This window comes from Chiloscyllium plagiosum, chromosome 3 (assembly GCF_004010195.1).
Source record: "Chiloscyllium plagiosum isolate BGI_BamShark_2017 chromosome 3, ASM401019v2, whole genome shotgun sequence".
NCBI classification, from domain to species: Eukaryota; Metazoa; Chordata; class Chondrichthyes; order Orectolobiformes; family Hemiscylliidae; genus Chiloscyllium; species Chiloscyllium plagiosum.
The window spans coordinates 70,546,635-70,566,831 of NC_057712.1; the positions used below are offsets into that span (position 1 = coordinate 70,546,635).

General features: G+C 41.0%; 2 protein-coding genes across 2 annotated transcripts in view; both read right to left on the reverse strand.

Annotated features, from left to right (window-relative positions):
- The window catches only part of smpdl3a (sphingomyelin phosphodiesterase acid like 3A), a 43,530-nt gene extending 32,926 nt beyond the window's left edge, over positions 1 to 10,604 (reverse strand). The window contains exon 1 of the mRNA XM_043684259.1: positions 10,059 to 10,604. Coding sequence (XP_043540194.1) covers positions 10,059 to 10,158 — 100 coding nt within the window. The 5' untranslated portion in view covers positions 10,159 to 10,604. The remainder of the gene's footprint in view (positions 1 to 10,058) is intronic.
- Positions 10,605 to 12,011: 1,407 nt separating this feature from the next.
- Positions 12,012 to 13,770, reverse strand: fabp7b (fatty acid binding protein 7, brain, b). Its single transcript, XM_043684262.1, has 4 exons — positions 13,344 to 13,770; positions 12,879 to 13,051; positions 12,505 to 12,606; positions 12,012 to 12,410 (listed from the first exon to the last, which is right to left on the reverse strand). Exons 1-4 carry the CDS (start codon positions 13,414 to 13,416, stop codon positions 12,360 to 12,362), a joined length of 399 nt encoding a protein of 132 aa, XP_043540197.1. The 5' UTR covers positions 13,417 to 13,770; the 3' UTR covers positions 12,012 to 12,359.
- Between the last annotated feature and the right edge of the window lie 6,427 nt (positions 13,771 to 20,197).

Below are 20,197 nucleotides of genomic sequence, written 5' to 3' on the forward strand. Positions count from 1 at the left end.
TTCCACCATCCAGGAGGCCAAGTAGTGAATGCATTGAACTGCCTCCACTGGTAGATCCATCACCAGTGGTACCCCCACTGGAAGAGTCTGTAACGGTTTTACGTTTTCTGGGCACACTTCCAATTACAGCTGACTTTGGATGCAGAAAGATCCAGCGCTGGCAAAACTCAAACGGCTGTTGCTAATGGGGAAATAAAAAGACCATCACAACCAAAACTGAACATCTTTTGGACCCAGAGAAACCAACCAAGTTGAGGATGGCATATTATTATGCAGAGCAAGAGTGATTGCCCCCCAGCAAAGGTTGCGACCAGATACTCCACCAAGGTCATCCAGGGGTGTCCAGAATCAATATGATGTTGAGAAGTTATGTCCGGTAGCCGAGGTTAAATGCAGACATAGCCATGTTGGTGGGACAGTGCCGAGAGTGCCAACAAGAACAAATATTACTGCCAGCAACTACCCCACATTTATGGAAATGGCCGGGTAACTCTCACCTTGGTTACACATTGACTATGCAGGTCCATTCGTGAGCTCAATGTTATTAATCACTGTGGATGCCCATTCAATGTGGTTAGACGAGCATGTGGACAGTAATAGAAAAACTGCACACATGCTTTGCAATATATTGACTCCTGGAAGTGTTGGTCACAGATAGTTTGCCATTGTTTACCAGCAGAGAATTTGAGAATTTCCTAAAGTCAGAGTTTTTACAAATACATTAAGGACAAAAGGGTAACTAGGGAGAGAATAGGGTCCCTCAAAGATCAACATGGCAGCCATTGTGTGGAGCAGCAGAAAATGGGGGAGATACTAAATGAGTATTTTACATCAATATTTACTGTGGAAAAGGAATGGAAGATATAGACTGTAGGGAAATAGATTTTGGATTAGTGGTGCTGGAAGAGCAGGAAAATTGACGTTTCGGGCATAAACCCTTCTTCAGGAATGAGGGCTCATTCCTGAAGAAGGGCTTATGCCCGAAACGTCGATTCTCCTGTTCCTTGGATGCTGCCTGACCTGCTGCGCTTTTCCAGCAACACATTTTCAGCTCTTGTACCCTTCAATCAAGTTAACCCTTGCTCTGCTAAACTCCATTGGAAACATGCGCAGCCTATCTCTCCTATTCTCATAAACCAACCTTCTTATTCCAAGTAAAAATTAATTAAACTTCTGCACTGTCTCCAGTAAATTTACATCCTCCCATAATATGGAAACCAAAACAGCATATGGTATTCAAGATGTGGTCTCATCAATGTCTTGTTTAATTTAAGTTTAATATTCCTGCTTCTATTATCAATTCTCCCATCTGCCTTCTTGATTGCATGTTGTACATGTGACCCTTACATAAATCTGTTTGCACCTCAGAATTCTGCAATTGTTCTCCATTTAAGTAATACTGTTTTATTATTCTACCTGCCAAAGTGAACAACTTTTCCTACATTATGCACTATCCTGCCAATCAGATAAAGACTCGTTTATGCGTACTATGTTTTCTGCCAGCCAGCCAGCCAATACTAATATATTACCCTCTACACAAAGAGCTTTAATTCTCTGAAATAACCTTTGATGTTCTAGATGTAGGTTTGCTCACTGAGCTGGAAGGTTAATTTCTAGATATTGCACCACCTGTGGTGTAAAATTATGTCCCAATACATGTGTGAATCATAATGTAACACATGTATAAAACACCACCCTACTAGGTAACATATTTAGTAGGCTTCCAGGCGAAGCACTGTTGATAATCCCTGCTTTCTATTTATATGTTTGGATTTCTTTGGGTTGGTGATGTTAATTCCTGCGGTGACATTTCCTGTTCTTTTTCTCAGGTGGTGGTAGATGGGGGTTTAACTCAATGTGTTTGTTGATAGAGTTCCGGTTGGAATGCCATGCTCCTAGGAATTCTCATGCGTGTCTCTGTTTGGCTTGTCCTAGGATGGATGTGCTGTCCCAATTGAACCTTTGATGTAGTATGCTATTCCTTCTCGAAGTCCAAGTATGTCTATAAGATCTGATTTATTCACAGTGCATGGTATTTCTTCAAATTTCTTCAAATTTGACAATAGCATGCTAATCCTTCTGAAATACATTAAGGTTTTTTACGTGCGCAGCTATATTCCCTTTCATGATCATTCTAACCCTTCCCTACAACTGACATCAAGCTAACTAACCTACAGCTTCCTGTTTTCCATTTCCATCCCTTCATAGATGGCAGTGGGAGTGTGGGGGAATGGTCTGTATTTGCTACTTTCCAGTCCAATGCAAAACTGAACTTAGAAAGTATCAGAAAATTAACATCAACACAACTACCTCACTCACAACCTCTTTTAAGGTATTAGGATGAAGTCCCTCTGAACCCAGAGACTTGTTAGGCAACTGCTTCATCAGTTTCCTTAGTACCATTTGTTTCAAGACTGCAAGCTCATAAGTTCCTCTCTCCCTTCTACCTCCTGATTTATGACTATTACAAGACTATTTTTTTTATCTTTTATAATAAAGACAGATAGACACAACTTATTCCATCTGCATTTCCTTGTTATTTACTTTAAATCCACATTCTCACTCTCTCGAGGACCAACACTCACTTTACATCCCTGTATTCCCATGCCAATATCTCTGCCTCAGACCTGCTACAGTGCTCCAGCAAAGCTAATGCAAGCTGGAGGAACAACATCTCATCTTTTGCCACGATACATTACAGCCTGCAAGACTCAATGTCCAGTTAAACAATTGTAGACCATTAATCTAAAGTCATCAGTTAGGGGTAAATACAGAGTAGAGAAACGGGTCTGGGTGGGTTACTCTTCGGAGGGTCGGTGTGGGCTTGTTGGGCCGAAAGACCTGTTTCCATACTGTAGGGAATCTAATCTAATCTGAACAACACTATCATCATGTTCTTTACCCCATCCACACATCCCAAGTCCAGTTCTGAATATGGGTTGCTCCCAGCACATTTTCAACTATTTACACTTCTCAATAGTACGTATTCAGTATCAATCTCCCTCACTGTCTCCATGTATTTTATTCATTCCTCTCACTCCCAAGCCAATTTCCTATCATCAGCATAAATACCACCATTTCCCAGCCGCTTTCTGTTCTGAAGAAGGGTCATCAAGCTCAAAACGTTAACTGTTTTTCTCTCCACAGATGCTGCCAAACCTGATGAGTTTTTTTTCCAGCACCTTCTATTTTTGTTTCAGATCTCCAGGGTCTGTAGTTCCTTTTATTTTAATCACTTGACATAGTGTTTTCACTTTTCAAACTTGCAGAAATTTTTACTGTTGGTTTTTACATTCCTAGCTAGCTTCCTTTCATACTATAATTTCTTCCTCCTGAATAATCTTCTGTCATTCTTTATATTCTGCTCACATTCAGAATTGGAAAATTTAGTCAATTTTACTTCGAATTACAGTCCTTCTCTAATTTTCACCAGGTCCACCTCTGACTCATCTCTTCTTTGACATCGGTTTCAATTTCTGCAAATATGCTATCCACTAATGTTCATTTCAAACCCACTAACTCCCACAGTTACTCGCTCCAGATCTCCATTTAGTAATACCTACTTGAAAGCATCTGCATCGATGCCATGGAAGAATAGGATCAGACACTGTTCTGGTGTCCATCATGATAAAAAGGGTCTGCCAATTAATTGGTTTAATTGAAAGTATTGGGCGCTATTGGTGGAGCACCACACACTTCTCAAAGATAAGTCAATCATAAATAATAACTTTTTCTGGAAAAAGTGTGAGACCAACTTATCCCTCAACAAAGAAAAGATGAAGCACTAAAATAAAAATTTTGCCTTCTTCGAGTGAATTAGACTGTGATGGTTATAACGTTTTACCAATTAATCACATAAATTCCAAGCAGGAATTATCAGAAAACAGCAGGATGGTAGGAGAGAATGAATTATGCATTTGAACATTTTAGCAAGATGTAGCAGTATATTAGTTTGCTCTTTTGTTCACTTTTGCTGCAAATATTAGACAAACAAATCCACCAGGAGACTCCATGTATTCAAAATGAACATTAAATGTCAACATTTTCTGTCGAAGACCCCATAAATCCTTCATAAGTTACTATGATTCTGAATTTGTAAACCAAGCAACTCTTAGGGTACTAGAATTTTTAATTCTTATTATAACCCTGAGCAAAAAGTCTCAACATCTGTTGTCAACAGATCTGGATCAAACAACACAGGGAGTGATAAAAGGGTTACTTTTTCACTAGTTTTAGGTGTCAGTGTATTCATGCATTCTACAGAAATTACACTTATGAATGGTTGCATGTCATTATTTCAGTTATAAAGAGAAATTCCGGCATCATTTCCAAAGGTTGAGTTTTTACTCATTTTGATAATATGTGAAATACAAACTTAATATTTAGTATATAAAAATTATCAACATGGATATATTGCAATAAATAAGTGATAGCAGCATCATTTATTAATACATCAGTGTTATTACAATCAAAAAGGAGCTTGTCAAGTTGTGAAATCTGTCTACCTGAATTAGATAAATTTTGATTGACTAAAGAGTCAAGAGTTATAGATGCAGGAATAAAACTTACGGAAGAGGAGGAGGAATTGGGTGTCTTGAAAATCATTAAGGTAGCTAAGTCCCCAGGTCCTGATGGGATCTATCCCTGTGTACTGAAGGGGGCAAGGGAAGAGATTACAGGGCCTTGACAGAAATCTTTCTAACCTCTTTAGTCACAGCCAAGGTCCCAGAAGACTGGAGAATATGCAATTTGTTCCTTTCTTTAAGAATGGAAACAGGGATAATCCAGGAAACTAAAAACCGGTGAGCCTTACATCAGTGGTCAGGAAATTATTGGGGAAGATTCTTAGGGAGAGGATGTTGTCACATTTGAAAAAGAATGGACTTAAGAAAGATTGTTGGTATCGCTTTATGCAGAGGAGGTCTTGTCTCAAACCTAATTGAGTTTTTTTGAATCAGTGACAAAAATGATCAATGAGGGTAGAATAGTTGATGTTGTCAACATGGATTTTGCTAAAACATTTGACAAGGTCCTTCCTGGTCTAAATAATTAAGTTGCATGGGCTCCATGGTAAGTTGGTAAATTTGAAACAAAATTGGCTTGGTCATGAGAGATAGAGGGTAATCAGGGGTGCTTTTCTGACTGGAGATCTGTGACCAGTGGTGTTTCACAAGGATCAGTGGTAGAACATCTATATATTAGATGAAAGTACCAGAGTTCTGATTAATATGTTTAGAGATGACATGAAAGTTGGTAGACTTGTGGATAGTGAGGAAGCTTATCAAAGGATATAGCAGGACATGGACCAGTTAGAAAGTTTGATGCAGAAATGGCAGATGGAGTTTAATCTGAAGTGTGAGGTGATGCATTTTGGGAGGTCAAATACAAGAGAAAAATATACGGAATATGGTAGGAGCCTTAGCAGCAATGATATACAGAGAGATCTTGAGGTCCGGGTCCACAGCTGGCTGCAAGTGGTAATACAAGTGAATAAGGTGGTAAAGAAGACATAAAGCATGCTTAGCTTCACCAGTCGGGGCACTGAACATAAAAGTTGGCAGCTGTATAAGACTTTAGTTAGAACACATTTGGAGTGTTTTATGGATTTCTGGATGCCACACTATAGGAAGGATGTGGAGGCTTTAGAGAGGGTGCAGAAGAGGTTTACCAGGATGTTGTCTGGTTTGGAGGGTATTAGCTACAAGGAGAGGTTGGACAAACATGGGTTGTTTTCGCTACAGGCTGAGAAGTATATAAAATTATGAGAGGCATGAATAGGGTGATAATTCAAAATGGTTTCCCAGGCTGAGTATGTCAAACACCGGGGACATAGGTTTAAAATGAGAGGGGGAAAGTTTGAAGGAGATGTGCAAGGCAAGTTTTTTTTTTACACAGATGATGATAGGTGCCTGGACACAGTGGGAGAAGTAGGCGTATTAACAAACTTTAAGAGGTCTGTATCAGCTCTTCAAACGAGCACCATAAAAACATAGGACCACCATATCTGTGCTAACCATGATGCTGCTCCAAACTAATCCTATCTGCCTGCATATGGTCCAAAATGGGCTAAGTACCCTTCTTCTGCAACATAACAATTCTTGATTCTAATGGAACAGTGATACAATGAAATGGTCAGAGACCTCCAATCAGAAATTATAGGCCGATTCAGTCATTGATAAGATTTTAAAGTCCATTATTAGAGTTAAGAATGCAGTTACAGGTAGTTCTTCTATAAAGCAATGGTTGCAACCCCGTGTTACAGAAAAATCATGCTTCGAAAACAGCGCTTAAAGTATTGGTGATGTAATCGTAATACAGCCAACACACATTTTAAAAGTTTGTGCTTTCGAAACAGCATCCTCAGTTCGTCAACCAGGTTATAGCAAATTCGCATTAATGAAATGCGTATTATAGCAGAACGGCCTGCACAGGAAAGTGCATGGTGAAATAGCGCTGAGTCAGCACAGCTTCGTCAAGGGGACATCATGCCTGATAAATCTGTTAGAATTCTTTAAGGAACTAACAAGCAAGTTACACAAAGCAGTGCCAGTGGACATGATCTGTTTGGATTTCCAGAAGGCATTTAACAAGATGATGCATTGGAGGCTGCTAAATGAGGTAAGAGCATGTGGTGTTAGGCACAAAGTACTGGAATGGAGAGGGGATTGGCAGACTAGCAGATGGCAGACAGTGAGAATAAAGTAGTCTTTTTCAGGATGACAGCAAGTATCTAGTGGAGTTTCACAGCGGTCTGTATTGGCATCACAACTATTCACGTTATCTGTCAAAGATCTGGATGAAGAAACTGAAGGTATGGTTGCTAAGTTTGCAGATGGCCAAAGATAGGTGGAGGGACAGGCAGTGTTGAGGAAGCAGGGAAGGTGCCGAAGAACTTGAATGGAATGTGTGAGGTTATGCACTTTGGTAGGAAAATTAGAAGCACAGACTATTTTCTAAATGGATAAAGACTTCATAAATCTGAATCACAAAGGGACTTAGAAGTCCCAGTTCAGCATTCTCCTATGGTTAATAGGCAGGTTCAGTTTCCAGTTAGGAAGGTAATGGCAATGTTGGTGTTCATGTCAGAGGGCTCATTACAAAAGCAGGGATATGCTCCTAAAGCTCTGACCAGACAGTGTTTGGAATACTGTGAGCAGTTTAGCCCCACCTGTCCCCTTTCCAAGGAAGGATGTGCTGACCTTGGAGGGGTTCCTGAGGAGATTTACCAGAATGATCCCAGGGATGAAAGGCTTGAGGATTCTGGGTTTGTACTTATGGAGTTTAGAAGGATAAGGGGTTCTCCCAGAGAACTTAGAGAGAGTACTGACAGGTCTGGACAGAGTGGACATGCAGAAGATAAGGTATCCACTAGTAAAAAAGACTAGGACTCAAGGGCACAGTCTCAGAGTGAAGGGCCAACCTTTAGAACTGAGATGAGGTGGGATTTCTTCAGACAGAGGAAGGTTAAGCTATGGAACTCATTGCTGCAGAGGGATATGGAGGCCAAGTCACGGAGTGTATTTAAAAGCAGAGATAGATAGGTCCTCGATTGGTCAGGGTATCACAGGTTACAGGGAGAAGACAGGAGAGTGGAGTTGAGAAACATACAAGCCATGGTTGAATGGCAGAGCATACTCAATGGGCTGGATGGCCAAATTCTTCTCCTATATCTTATAGTCTAAAATAATTCTGGTACACATTTAGGTATGACTCAATAAAAGGCTGAGCTTCCAGGATAATAAAAAAAAGTAGAGAGCAAGCTGATGCAAAACATGTGACTGAGATATATTAGGTTGATGTATGTGGAAACGAGGCTGAAAGCAATTCTTCTCCTATATCTTATAGTCTAAAATAATTCTGGTACACATTTAGGTATGACTCAATAAAAGGCTGAGCTTCCAGGATAAAAGAAAAAGTAGAGAGCAAGCTGATGCAAAACGTGTGACTGAGATATATTAGGTTGATGTATGTGGAAACGAGGCTGAAAGCAGAAAGGTCAGGGCAGAAATTCGAAAGATAAGAGTGACAGAGAGAATGTGAGAAGGTACGAGCAACTATCATAAAAGGAAATTCAGAAGTGTGCTGTAAGCTCTGTATGGTAAAATGACAGTAAGAGAGGAGTGAGGTCATTTAGAATTCAAAAGGAGATCTATGCAAAGACTTGGAAGGCAGGATTGAGCATTCAAATTAGTTCTTTGTCTCGGTCTTAAACAAGAAAGATGCTGCCAAAATCAAATTGAAAGAGAAGGTTAGTTGAGACACTGAATGGCTAAAAATTGATAAAGAGCGGTGTTAGAATGGTCAGCTGGACTTTAGGTTGATTATTCAACAGGGCCAGTTAAGGACACTACAGATAGTTGGGGTGGGAAATTGCAGAACCATTATCAGTAATGTTCCATTTACACTCAGATATTCAGGATGGTGCCAGAAGACTGGAGAAATGAAAACATTATACCTACATTCAAAAAACTGTTTAAGGAAAATCCCAGAAATGCAAGCCTGTCAGCTTAATCTCTGTGATAGGGAAGCATTTAAAAACAATTCTCTAGGTTAAAATTAATAGAAACATGGACAAATTTAGATTAATGCTGGAAAGCCAACACAGGTTGTTGAAGGAAAATTGTGCTTACGTTATCTGACAAGGGCAATGAATTGATGTGTATTTTGACTTCCAAAAGGAATTTGATAGGATGTCGTGTAACAGGCTTGTCAGTAAGTGGAAGTGCATGGGATAAATGGAACAATGACAGCTTGGACATCAAGGTGGATAAGGGACAGATGTAGACACTCATGTTGAGTTTTTTTTTATTTTTCAGACTTGAGGAAGGTATAAAGGATTCCTTAAGAGTTAGTACTAAGGTCAAAGCTTTTCTTGATTTATATTAATGTTCTGGGCTTGGCTGTACAACTACAAATGTTGGAAGTAATCTAAATCATGAAGATATTGCTACACTTCAAGAGGACAAATGGGCTGCCAGAATGGATGGATACCTAACAGATGCAATTTTAAGAGAGAAATGTGATGTGATATATTTTGATAAGACCAAAAAAAGAAAAAGGTCATAAAAGGATGTAATTCTAAAAGGGGTGCAGGACCACATGGATGTGGGGATTTATCTACAGAAATTGTTGAAGGTGGCAGAACAAATTGAGAAAGTTGCTGAAAAATTCCATCCAGGATCCTGGGTTTGACAAATAGAAACAAAAGCAAGTTATGTTATGATTAATTTTTATAAAGCCTGGTTCAGCATCAACTGGAGTACTGCTTCCAATTCTGGGCACAAACGTTTAAGGAAGTCGTGAATGCACTGGAGAAGGTGCAAAGATGATTTGCAAGAACAGATCCAGAGATGAAGGATTTGTTACTTAGATATGCTGGACAGCCTCAGGCTGTTCTCCTTAAAGAAGGGAATGTTGAGACACTGGGTACATTGATTTATGGTGAATGTCAGAGGAATAAAGAGCAACACAAGAAAAAACACCATTATTTATAAAGGAAGAGGTTAGCGTCTGGAATGCACCGTGAGTAGGGGCAGATTTAATCGTGGTTTTAGGAAGACAAATAGAGGGGTGGAAAACGTGTGGCAAGAGAGGGTTAACTGGATGTAGCGACTTACTTTTGCAGAGAACACAACGACAGCGACCAGGCAAATGGCCTCTCCGTGCTGTGTGCTTGATCCAAAGTATTCTGGAAACTTACCTGCTGTGCTTCACTCAAATATAGGCGAGTCTCCTTCCCCACTATTATTTCCGGATCAACCAGGAAACAACAAAAGTTTGTTTTCAATTTCTCGCTGAGGGAAACCGTACTCGTACGTCAAGAAAATAGCAACATATGAAATCACTTCGTAACCAATTGATCAAAACAAGGTGGTTCTGCATTAATGGGACAAAACAATAAAAAAACTCTCCGAACATAACTTTAGATACAAACAGTAACCTCTAAAATGGACTACTTGATGATTATAGTAGACGCTACAGTAAACCAGCAATGAGTCTGGACTAGATAAAGGGGAGAGACATTTCTCTCCTGCCTTGGAATGATAGCAGCCACTGACCTGCGGTGCCGAGTGCTGGGTGATTCCCAGGGAAGGCGCACAGAGTGCAGCCGAAGCTCAGAGACAAGCAGAGGGAGCGCAGCGCCGACCTCACCTCCATCTCTGGGCGCTTTCACGTGATCGCCGTCTTCCGCTAGGGCTCACTGAGCAACACAGGGACCGAGGGCTCACTGACCAACACAGAGACCGAGGGCTTACTGAGCAACGCAGGGACCGAGGGCTCACTGAGCAACACAGGGACCGAGGGCTCACTGAGCAACACAGGGACCGAGGGCTCACTGAGCAACGCAGGGACCGAGGGCTCACTGAGCAACGCAGGGACCGAGGGCTCACTAAGCGCAGTCGGTCAAGGTTCACAAATGTTCCATGTTAAAGGGACCCAGTTTTGCATTTCACAACTCGTCAGAGCTCTCGCGATCCTTTCTGATACTGAATTTGGCACAGGCAGCATTTGGTGATTGTGAAATATTATGCTGTTGCGGTCACAATTGTACAGCAGTAATCGTTTTAATTTCAGTCCGTGTTACTGCAATACACAGCCGAGTAATTTAAAAGCAAATACTGCGGGTGCTGCAAATCTGAAATAAAAAAAAGACGTGCAGGAGAACTCAGCAGTTCTGGCAGCATGAGCACAGAAAGGAACAAGTCAACGTTTCTAGTCCAGTATAACTCTGGTCAAAGCGGGCTCGAATCCTGTGTTTCTCTCAGAGTAATACAGAACGGAAACAGACCCTTAGGTCCATCTCGCCCGCGCGGACCAGATATCCTCAACTCATCTAGTCCCGTTTAGAGACATTGAGATGTACAGCACCGAAACAGACCCTTCGGTCCAACTTGTCCATCCCAACCAGATATCCCAACTTAATCTAGTCCCATTTGCCAGCACCCGGCCCATATCCCAACAAACCCTTCCTATTCATCCAGATGCCTTTGAAATGTTATAACTGTACCAGCCTCCACCACTTCTTCTGGCTATTGGTATCACCGACCACTCTCTACCCGAAAAAGTTGTCCCTCAAGTCCCTTTTAAATCTTTCCTTTCTAACGTTAAACCTATGCCGCCTAGTTTTGCACTCTCCTGCCCTCGACAAAAGACCTTGACGATTCACCCCCTGATGCCCCTCATGATTTTATAAGCCTCTATAAGGTCACCCCTCCGCTTCCAACGCTCCAAGGAAAACAGTCCCAGCCTATTCAGCCTCTCCCTACAGCTCAAACTCTGGCAACATCCTTGTAAACTTTTCTGACCCCTTTCCAATTTAACAACACCTTTCCTTCAGCCGGAGTGTTGCCAGACCTGTCGAGTGTCTCCGGCACTTTCTGTTTTAACATCTGGAATATTTACTGGGCTCTGCTGTCCAGGTTCACTAGTTTTCCTTAAAAAAAAAGTTTTTAATTCCTCGTTCACTAAAAAGATTCTAAGTTACAAAATAGCTCAAAATTGTATTGTTAATTTTAATTTTTTCTAGGTTTCCATCTCTCTGATGAGAGAATAGTCCTCTGACCCTCAAACACTATGGCGACTTTACCTGTATTTAACAACTGTTGACGTTTTTTTAATCAATGAAATGCAATTTCTTAATTAATCGTTAAAGTTATTAATTATTCTGACAGCAGTTTGTCGAATGATGTATAACCCTAAGCCATATTATCGTGCTGTCATACTATTGAACAAGATTGATTTTGGACCCATTCCTACCATTTCTTCCCTTTGACACAATTGCACAGGTTGCCGACGCTGTTTCAAGTTGCCCGGAAGCTGACGGGAAATAGCCCAGTGAATGACAACATCGACTTTCAGAAAAAAAAGTACCAGCTTATACCCACCATAAAAAAAGTTGGCAATTTCAAGCCAAATGCAGTAATTGAAAGTTACAGATGGTATGGTGGCCTGGTCAATATTTTAAACAGAAGCAAATCTCTTGTTCACATAAGAAACACCACGACTAACAGTTTCAGAGCAACTCTTTTATTAACCTTTTCAACTTGTCATTGTGACTAAAAGACAGGCCTTCCACAACTGAACTCCGTTTTATAAAAAAAAAGTGGTTAAGTGATGTACAGATATTACAAAAGTTGTTATTCCTGTTACATTGTACAACATAAAATGCGGTTTTTCGAATCTTGTTACAAAAAAAAAGGTCCGTGGACTCAAAGCCCCTCACCCCCCCATGGAAATCCCTGTAAGTTACAGAAATACCAGAGGAAGGACCGCTCCAGATTTCAAATACTGTCATGGGAGTCCAATAAATCGGACCCGATTGCTCTGACAGGGGCACGGGGCTCGCTCCCCATGGAACGTTATGCCTTCTCATAGGTACGAACGGCAACAATATCGTCAAATGTGAGGGTCTGTTCAAACATAAAAAGAATTCAATAATACAACTCAAGCCGCTCACACACTGACAGAAGACTCAACCTGAAATGTAAATGCAGCTCCACCTACCATCACCATTTTACCATCCTTGATCTCCCTGGCAAAAGTCGTTTCCTTTCCATCCCATTTCTGTACATGGACAAGCTTGTCACCTTCCAAAGTCACCGTTGTCTGTTAGCACCAAAAAATACGAATTATCGATCGGTAAAGAGTTGGCTGACTGCCAACCTTCACAATTGTTAAATACAGCCGCAAAATTTAACATCAGGTTCCAGCACTAATTCGTAACGGTATGCTGTCAAACTGAGAGGTGCAACCTAACTCCGCTACCTTCCGTACCAGCCGGGAACCTGGAGCATGGGCTGGGGGGGGAAGAGAAATGAAATCAAATTATCCCCAGCGACTGCATCCAGTCTGAAAGCACAGCGATTTCCACAACTTACTTTGCAGTTTCGGTCATCAGGAGTGATCTCGTCGAACTCTTCCCCGAGTCTGAAAGTGATTTCAGTATTTTTAAAGGTACTTAGGGTCTTCAGCACTATTTTATCGTCCTCTTTACTGATGACAATCGTCGGTTTGGTAACATTCCCAACTTGGCGAGTAGCGAAATTCACACCTGCAAAAAAAAATACAAAAACTACAGGAGTGGCTGCTTTCTGATCCAGCTGAGACTGGAAGAACAGTTGGCTTCATTAATTGCACTAGAAGATATAAACGATTTAAGTTTTAATAAAATCAAGACATCCCTGGAATTTATGTCTTAAAATATGGATCATTTAACACAGTAATAAAATCCTAAACACGGTTATCTCAAGTAACATCTTCAGACAGGATTTGTAATTTTTTTGCCTTCCACTGTCCTGATAAAGTTTAGATCGAACTCCAGATATTTCTGCAAGTTAGCTTACCCAAAGCTTTCATGTAGGCATCAAAATTATCGCTTTCAACGAGCTTCCAGGTTCCGACAAAAGCATCGACCATGGTGACGGTGCCGGAGATTGGAACAGAGAAAAGATTAGGAGCTTGGCGTCAAAGTTGGAAGTGAAGGTCCTGGTAACGGTGAACCTGGAAAGGCCGTGGTCTTGCTCGGTGTGATAGCCCCTATATACAGTCCCCGGGTGGGAGGAGTCCTGGACAAAGCACCAAGAGCCGATAAGATAAACTGCCTCTTAGCGACCCAGACTGAAGCAACAAGTTTCACAAAAAAGGGAGTTCGACAAAAAAAAGAGAAAAGAACAAAGCATCGAAGGTAGAGATTAATTAACACCAAAGATGACGGGTCTGTTCTCTTATTATTGTCTCCGTTGCATTTACGAATTATACCGCCAGATCACCGCCGCAAACTGTCTTTTTCCAGTTCATTAACGGACATTGTGAGCGGACAATAAAGAAATAGAAATAAGTTTGTTTTGTGCAATACTTTATTGATGAATGTTTCAACACTGTTAATGTATGCAAATCTCAGAGAGCTAGTACTAAAGATCCACATTTTCACTTATTCAACGTGTGATGCACTTATTTTCTGAAGTAATGATTTAGATAGCCTCTAAATACATTTTAATTTAGTTACCCTATTGTGTGTTTGCAATAATAGAATTCGGTGACTTGTGTCGATTTTTGTTTGTACATTTTGGATAAGCGGATCTAAGCTGATTGTGACAAATGACGGATGGGATTGGAGTGAATTTGAGCCCTGCACAGTTGTAATGGGCGAAGCGACACCTGTTGTTCACCTTAAAGAACACAAATCAAAGGAAAGGAGTGTTTGGAAGTGAAGGGGTACAATTCTTAGTTGGATGTTTCTGCATTGCGTTTACTATAGCGATAATGGAACAGGGAGTACATACTAATGACATAGCTGTACAACTTAGCTCAGCTGGTTAGTAGGTTAGCCAAGCAGTGCTTTGAATTCCCATCACTATTTGAGATTACCATGAAGGACTCTCCTTTTCAACCTCTCCCCTCGCCTGGTGACCCTCAGGTTAAACCACCACCAGTTGTCTCTCTCTAATGAGAGCCATGATATCACACAACCCTAGGTTATAGTCCAACGGGTTTATTTGGAAGGTAAAAACAATGACTGCAGATGCTGGAAACCAGATTCTGGATCAGTGGTGCTGGAAGAGCACAGCAATTCAGGCAGCATCCGACGAGCAGCAAAATCGACGTTTCGGGCAAAAGCCCTTCATCAGGAATAAAGGCAGAGAGCCTGAAGCGTGGAGAGATAAGCTAGAGGAGGGTGGGGGTAGGGAAAAAGTAGCATAGAATACAATAGGTGAGTGGGGGAGGAGATGAAGGTGATAGGTCAGGGAGGAGAGGGTGGAGTGGATAGGTGGAAAAGGTTTATTTGGAAGCACTAGCTTTCAGAGCGCTGCTCCTTCATCAGATAGCTACGGTTGTCTGAGCTGTTATTTGTTTTATATATAAAACCTTAAGTTATCTGGAGAATGTAACTGGAAGGAAATTCTGGTGTTTACATATTAATCAACCGAAACCTGCAACCCATTCTAAAAGATGAAAGATTTAACAGCAATCTAAGTTTGTTCAGTGTATCATTTCAGTTGCATGACACTGAGACCTTTTGCTATAAATTCTGTGCCTTACGATCCTGCTCCACAGCTACCTGGATGAAGGAGCAGTGTTTTAATGAGATTGTAGCGCTGTGGGCTGGTTACGGCTATGGCGACTTGACCGTCAGACGAATGAAATATTCCTATTCTGAAGCATTTGTTGGGACTTTGCTAACACCCCACAAGACCTTGTTTAGACAGTCCTGTCGCTCACGTGCTGGCGAGACATGAACCTCCGCGTTGACCACATTGTACTCCCGGGGATAAAAGAGAGAAATTGCTGGAACAATTCGTCAAGTCTGGCTGCAGTGAAATCAGGGTTAACGTTTCAAGTCAAGGGACCATTCTCAGAACCGACGGTTCACCTTTGCATCAGGAGCTGGGCACACTCCAGTTACGGTAAATGCCTGAGATTGGCAACTGGGGAATCAGGTCCTGCAATGGAATTGAAAAAGTTTGCTAGAGTTTGCATGTCACATTATTAACATCTTAAAAGTAACAACTCGCGTAGCTGGACACATCCAGGAGGGAAACATTAGAGTCTGATCAAACTGTGATGGACCCACTGTAACTGAACCCTCTTCCAGTTTCCTCATTGCCTTCAATTCCTTTTTTCTTTACACTTCTACACTGTCGATTTCTTCCTTGTCTCGTCCCTTCATTGCCATCAATTTGTTTCCCATCTCCCGGGAGGTGTAGTTGCTAATAGAAACGATCCTCCTTCGACAGCAGCCAGGCGGTGTGTAGCTGTTAGAGATCGCATTGCAGCGCAATTTCGGAGCAACGGTGCGGAGATTGGAGCCCAGTTTGTGGGATTCTCTTTTATCAGAAAGGGCACCTCAAAACTCTGGCTGCTAAAATTCTGCTATCCAATGTAAAAAAAAAGGTTGCATTGCCGTGAGTTACCACACACCAAAGCCAATTTCTGATGTACAGTATAATCATTGTTGCAATGTAGGAAGCAAGAAGCAAATTTCTACAAAACAAGCCCCCACAAAGAGCAGTGTGGTAATGACCAGATTATCTTTCTGTGACAAACACAGAGAATGCTGGAGAAACTCAGCAAATCTGGTAGTATCCATGACGAGACAACCAGACTTAACATGTCAAGTTCGGTATGACTTCTTCAGTGCTTTTAATTCTGTTCTTCCCTTCTGAAGAAGTCATACCGAACTCAAAACTTCTGTTTCTCTCTCTCTCTGCAGATACTACCAGCTAGACCTACCGAGTTTCTCCTGCATTCTCTGTGTTTGGTGCAGATTGCCAGCATCTACAGTATTTTTACCCTTTAATCTTTGTGTGCGATTGATTGGGAGATCAATATTGGCCACTACACAGGATAATTCCCTTGCTTCTCTTCAAAGCATTTTCATTGGTTCTTTTACATCCAACTGGGAGGATGGATTAAGACATGGTTTAAAATCTTATCTGAAAGACAGCACTTCCAGCAGTACAGTATTCCCTCAGTGCTGTACTTCAATGTCAGCTAGGTTACTGTGTTCCAAGGTAAACTGAAGTCAGTGGGAATCAGGGTAGAAACTCTCCACTGGATGAAATCGTATCTCCCACAAAGGAACACTATTGTTGTTGGGGTTAAATCATCTCAGCTCCAAGAGATCACTGTCGGAGTTCCTCACACCCGTTTTCTAGGCCCAACCAGCTTCAATTGCTTCAGCCTTCTTCCATCACAAGATCAGAAGTGGCAATGTTTGCTGAAGATTGCACGATATTCAGCACAATTCATAATTCCTTAGGTACTGAAGCAGTCTGTGTCCATCCTCAGTAAGAGCTAGATATCATTCGGTTTGGGTTGGTAAATGGTACGTAGCATCCCTACCAAGCAATTACAAGGCATTGATTTTATCCAACCAGCTGCCTGTAAGATTCAATGACAGTACTGTTGCTGAATCCAAACCACCTGTCAAGATACTACTCACATTATATTTGTGTGTTTTGACTTTTGACTTTGTTCCCATGAACCACCTTATAAATTCAATCCCTCCACCATGAACACCCAATGGCAACAGTGTGTACAATCTACAATACTTACTGCAGCAACTCACAAAGGCTCCGCATCTTCCAAATCTTTGACCAGTATCACCTCAAACAACAAGACACCAGATTCATGGTAACAACATCAACTGCAAGTTTCCCTTCAAACTGGACACCATCCTGACTTGGAACTATATCCCATTCATTCACTGGGATTGGGCAAGATCCTGTAACTCTCTTCTGAATGAAATAGCAGGTCTACCGACACTACATGGACTGCAACAGTTCAAAAAGGCAGCTCACCATCACCTCAAGAGAAATTAAGAATGCTGTCTTGCCAGTCAACATTAAAACTCAGAAAATTTGGCCCTTTGTTCTGCTATTCAATATGCTCATGGATGGTCATCCAACTCAGTAACCTGTTCCTGTAATCTCCCCAGTCCCTGTGACCCCTTTAGTTTTAAGAACCAAATCTAACTCCTGCCTGAAAATATTCAATGTTTTGCCCTCAACCATTTTATTTGGCAGAGATTTCCATCAGATCAGTACTGAAGAAATTTTTCATCATCATAGTCCTAAATGGCCGAGGCCAATATGCTTAAACCCATGGTTCCAGATTTATCGGTTAACAGGAACATCCTCTTGAACATTCACCGTGTCTAGTCTTGTTAGAATATTACGGGTTTCTAAGAGATCCTCATTCATTCTTCTAGACTACAAAGAATATAGTTATAACTGATCTAGTCTGTCTTCATATAGCAGTCCTGCCATCCCAGGAATCAGTCTGCTAAACTTTCATTGCACTTGCTCAACAGCCAGAATACCCTTCCTCAGATGAGATCAAACGTCACACAATACTCCAGGTGTAATCTCAGCAGGGCCCTCTACAATTGCAGCAATACATCTCTGCTCCTGTACTCAAATCCTCTTGCATGTAAGCCAATATACAATTTGTCTTCTTCATCACCTACTGCATCTACATATGTACTTTCAGTGATTGGTATATAAAGACGCCCAGGTTTCATTTTGCATACCCTTTTCCCAAACGATCCATTTAGATAATGACATCGCCTTCTGTTTTTGCCACTAAAGTGGATAATGTCAAATTATACTTCATTATCCTTCATCCACCATGCATTTGCCCATCCCTAGTTCCTGCAACATTGAATCACTCCTAGCTTCAACAAACTTGCCTCCCACTCAGAGTATACAGAATATCTTAATGATTGTGAGGAACAGTTGACCAGTTGTCAATGTAAATGCTCCTTTGCCTGTTCAGAGATGAGGTAAGGGAAAGTGCTGTTGAACATGTCTCTCTTTACTGTCAGAGGGTCTGGCCCTTGAAACTTCCTCCCTTCACGTAACACCTAACTTTCCACAATTCTTGCATTTCACCTTTTCCCTATCCTTCCTCTGCTTTACTTGGGTTTTTAGGTCATGTGCCCAGGTGAACTCATTCACAAAATATTTTAATGGCCCCATTGAGACCCTCCTTCTACATTTTCTGGAACACTGTATCATTCCTACCTGGATTGGGAACCCTGGAAATTCCTCATATATCCTATACTTTGATTTGACAACCTCAGTTGCAGTTTCTCCATTGTTCAGGGTACTGTCCATTATAGCAGCCCAGTTACTTAAACCACTGCCCTCTACTTCACTCCACTCCACCCCACCCCAACCCACCAAATGACTCAAAACTGTCAGTTTTAAGACTCAATACTTTTGTCAATTATTTTTTCAGGGTCTATGTCCATGAGTTATCTTGGCTATTTACTGCACAGCTTTCCAAGACATTGGGGAGATGTTTCACCAATATATGTATACCTTAGAATGCACTTGACGAATTTGTTTGCATTTCTTCCAATTTGCTCCAAAACTTGGTATTCCTTCAAGGCATTTAATTTAAAATCACTTGTTTCTTTCATGGTTTGAATGATTTATAGACAGACGTGTTCAGTGTATTCTTTATCATTCCCAATCTAATTCTTGTCTTGTCTTAGTTTGTACAGTGTCTAACAGTGTCTGTCAATTTTAATACAGGTTGAGAGCCCTTAGATCCTGGTCTGACCTTTTAGACATGCTTTAGAATGATATCAATATAGGTCATTATCATCACTTCACTACCCCCCTGTACTTACTTCCTTCTTTAACTCACGCCATTCAATATCCATGTCATTATCATTATGCTGAGTTCCTCTGGTCCATTTTCTTTCCTCATGACTGTTGCACACCCTGCACTTGCTTTCTTGGCCTTTATTGATTGCTCCTCCAAGTACTGCTTATTTTTCTTGAATTCTACTGCAGTTTATACAACTTCATGTGTACATGAATCATACTGGTCTTGAAACGTTAACTCTATTTCCCACTCCACAAATGCCATTAGAGTGCAGAGGTTTAGAAAATCACAGAGTCATACATGTTTGTTCTGTGTTTGTTTCATGTGTTCATGCTGTAGATTGACAATTCTCTTTCCCGTGTATGTTTTGTTTATTTTCCCTACCAATGCTTTTGTTTGTTTGATTCCAATTGAGTCTCAAGCATTTTTACCACCTTTGTTACAGTCTTCTTATGTTCCTCCATTAAGTATTCCATGAGTGACTGTTGTGGTGCCACTTGCTGTCCGTTTCCATCATGGCTAGATTCTCTCAGTCAAATCCATCTATTAGGACATCCTTCTGTTCCCTATTGTTTGCCCAGTGGTCTTTATGTGTTTACCCGAGGAATGACTTCCACTTACTTCAGAAACAACCGTATGCACTGCATCAACTTTAATATGCCAGATCTGCTCTCCTTATTATGGTTCAGATTCCTGGTCAATTGAAGCGGTGGTCTGTCACTTCAAAGGTCCTATTTAACAGGTGGTATATAAATGTACTCACCCATCCTCTGTTAGTTCTGAGTCCCTCTCTTGTTCAGATCCTGGAGACCTTGTCGATTATGTCAATTATAGTAAGTTCTTCAAACATCATTCCAGAGGCAGATTGTATGAAATATAATAGTTTTCCAAACATATGCAGAGAAAAGTATTCAACTAAGAGAAATCTCTTTGCAAATTTAGTCACAGCAAATATTTATACAGCAATTTCAAGTGGCATTGTCCTCCATGTTTGATTATATTTTGTGTCTCTTCATTTAATTATGTTTTGTGTCCCTTACATTAAAACATTTGTCCCATCCAGAACGAGAGAGAAACAATT

Excerpts from the sequence above, each read along its gene's own strand:
- fabp7b (XM_043684262.1), bottom strand. The coding sequence starts at position 13,416 with ATGGTCGATGCTTTTGTCGGAACCTGGAAGCTCGTTGAAAGCGATAAT. Across the intron at positions 12,607-12,878 it reads CTGATGACCGAAACTGCAAA|ACAACGGTGACTTTGGAAGG; the intron begins GTAAGTTGTGGA and ends TGGTGCTAACAG. Across the intron at positions 12,411-12,504 it reads AGGATGGTAAAATGGTGATG|ACCCTCACATTTGACGATAT; the intron begins GTAGGTGGAGCT and ends ATGTTTGAACAG.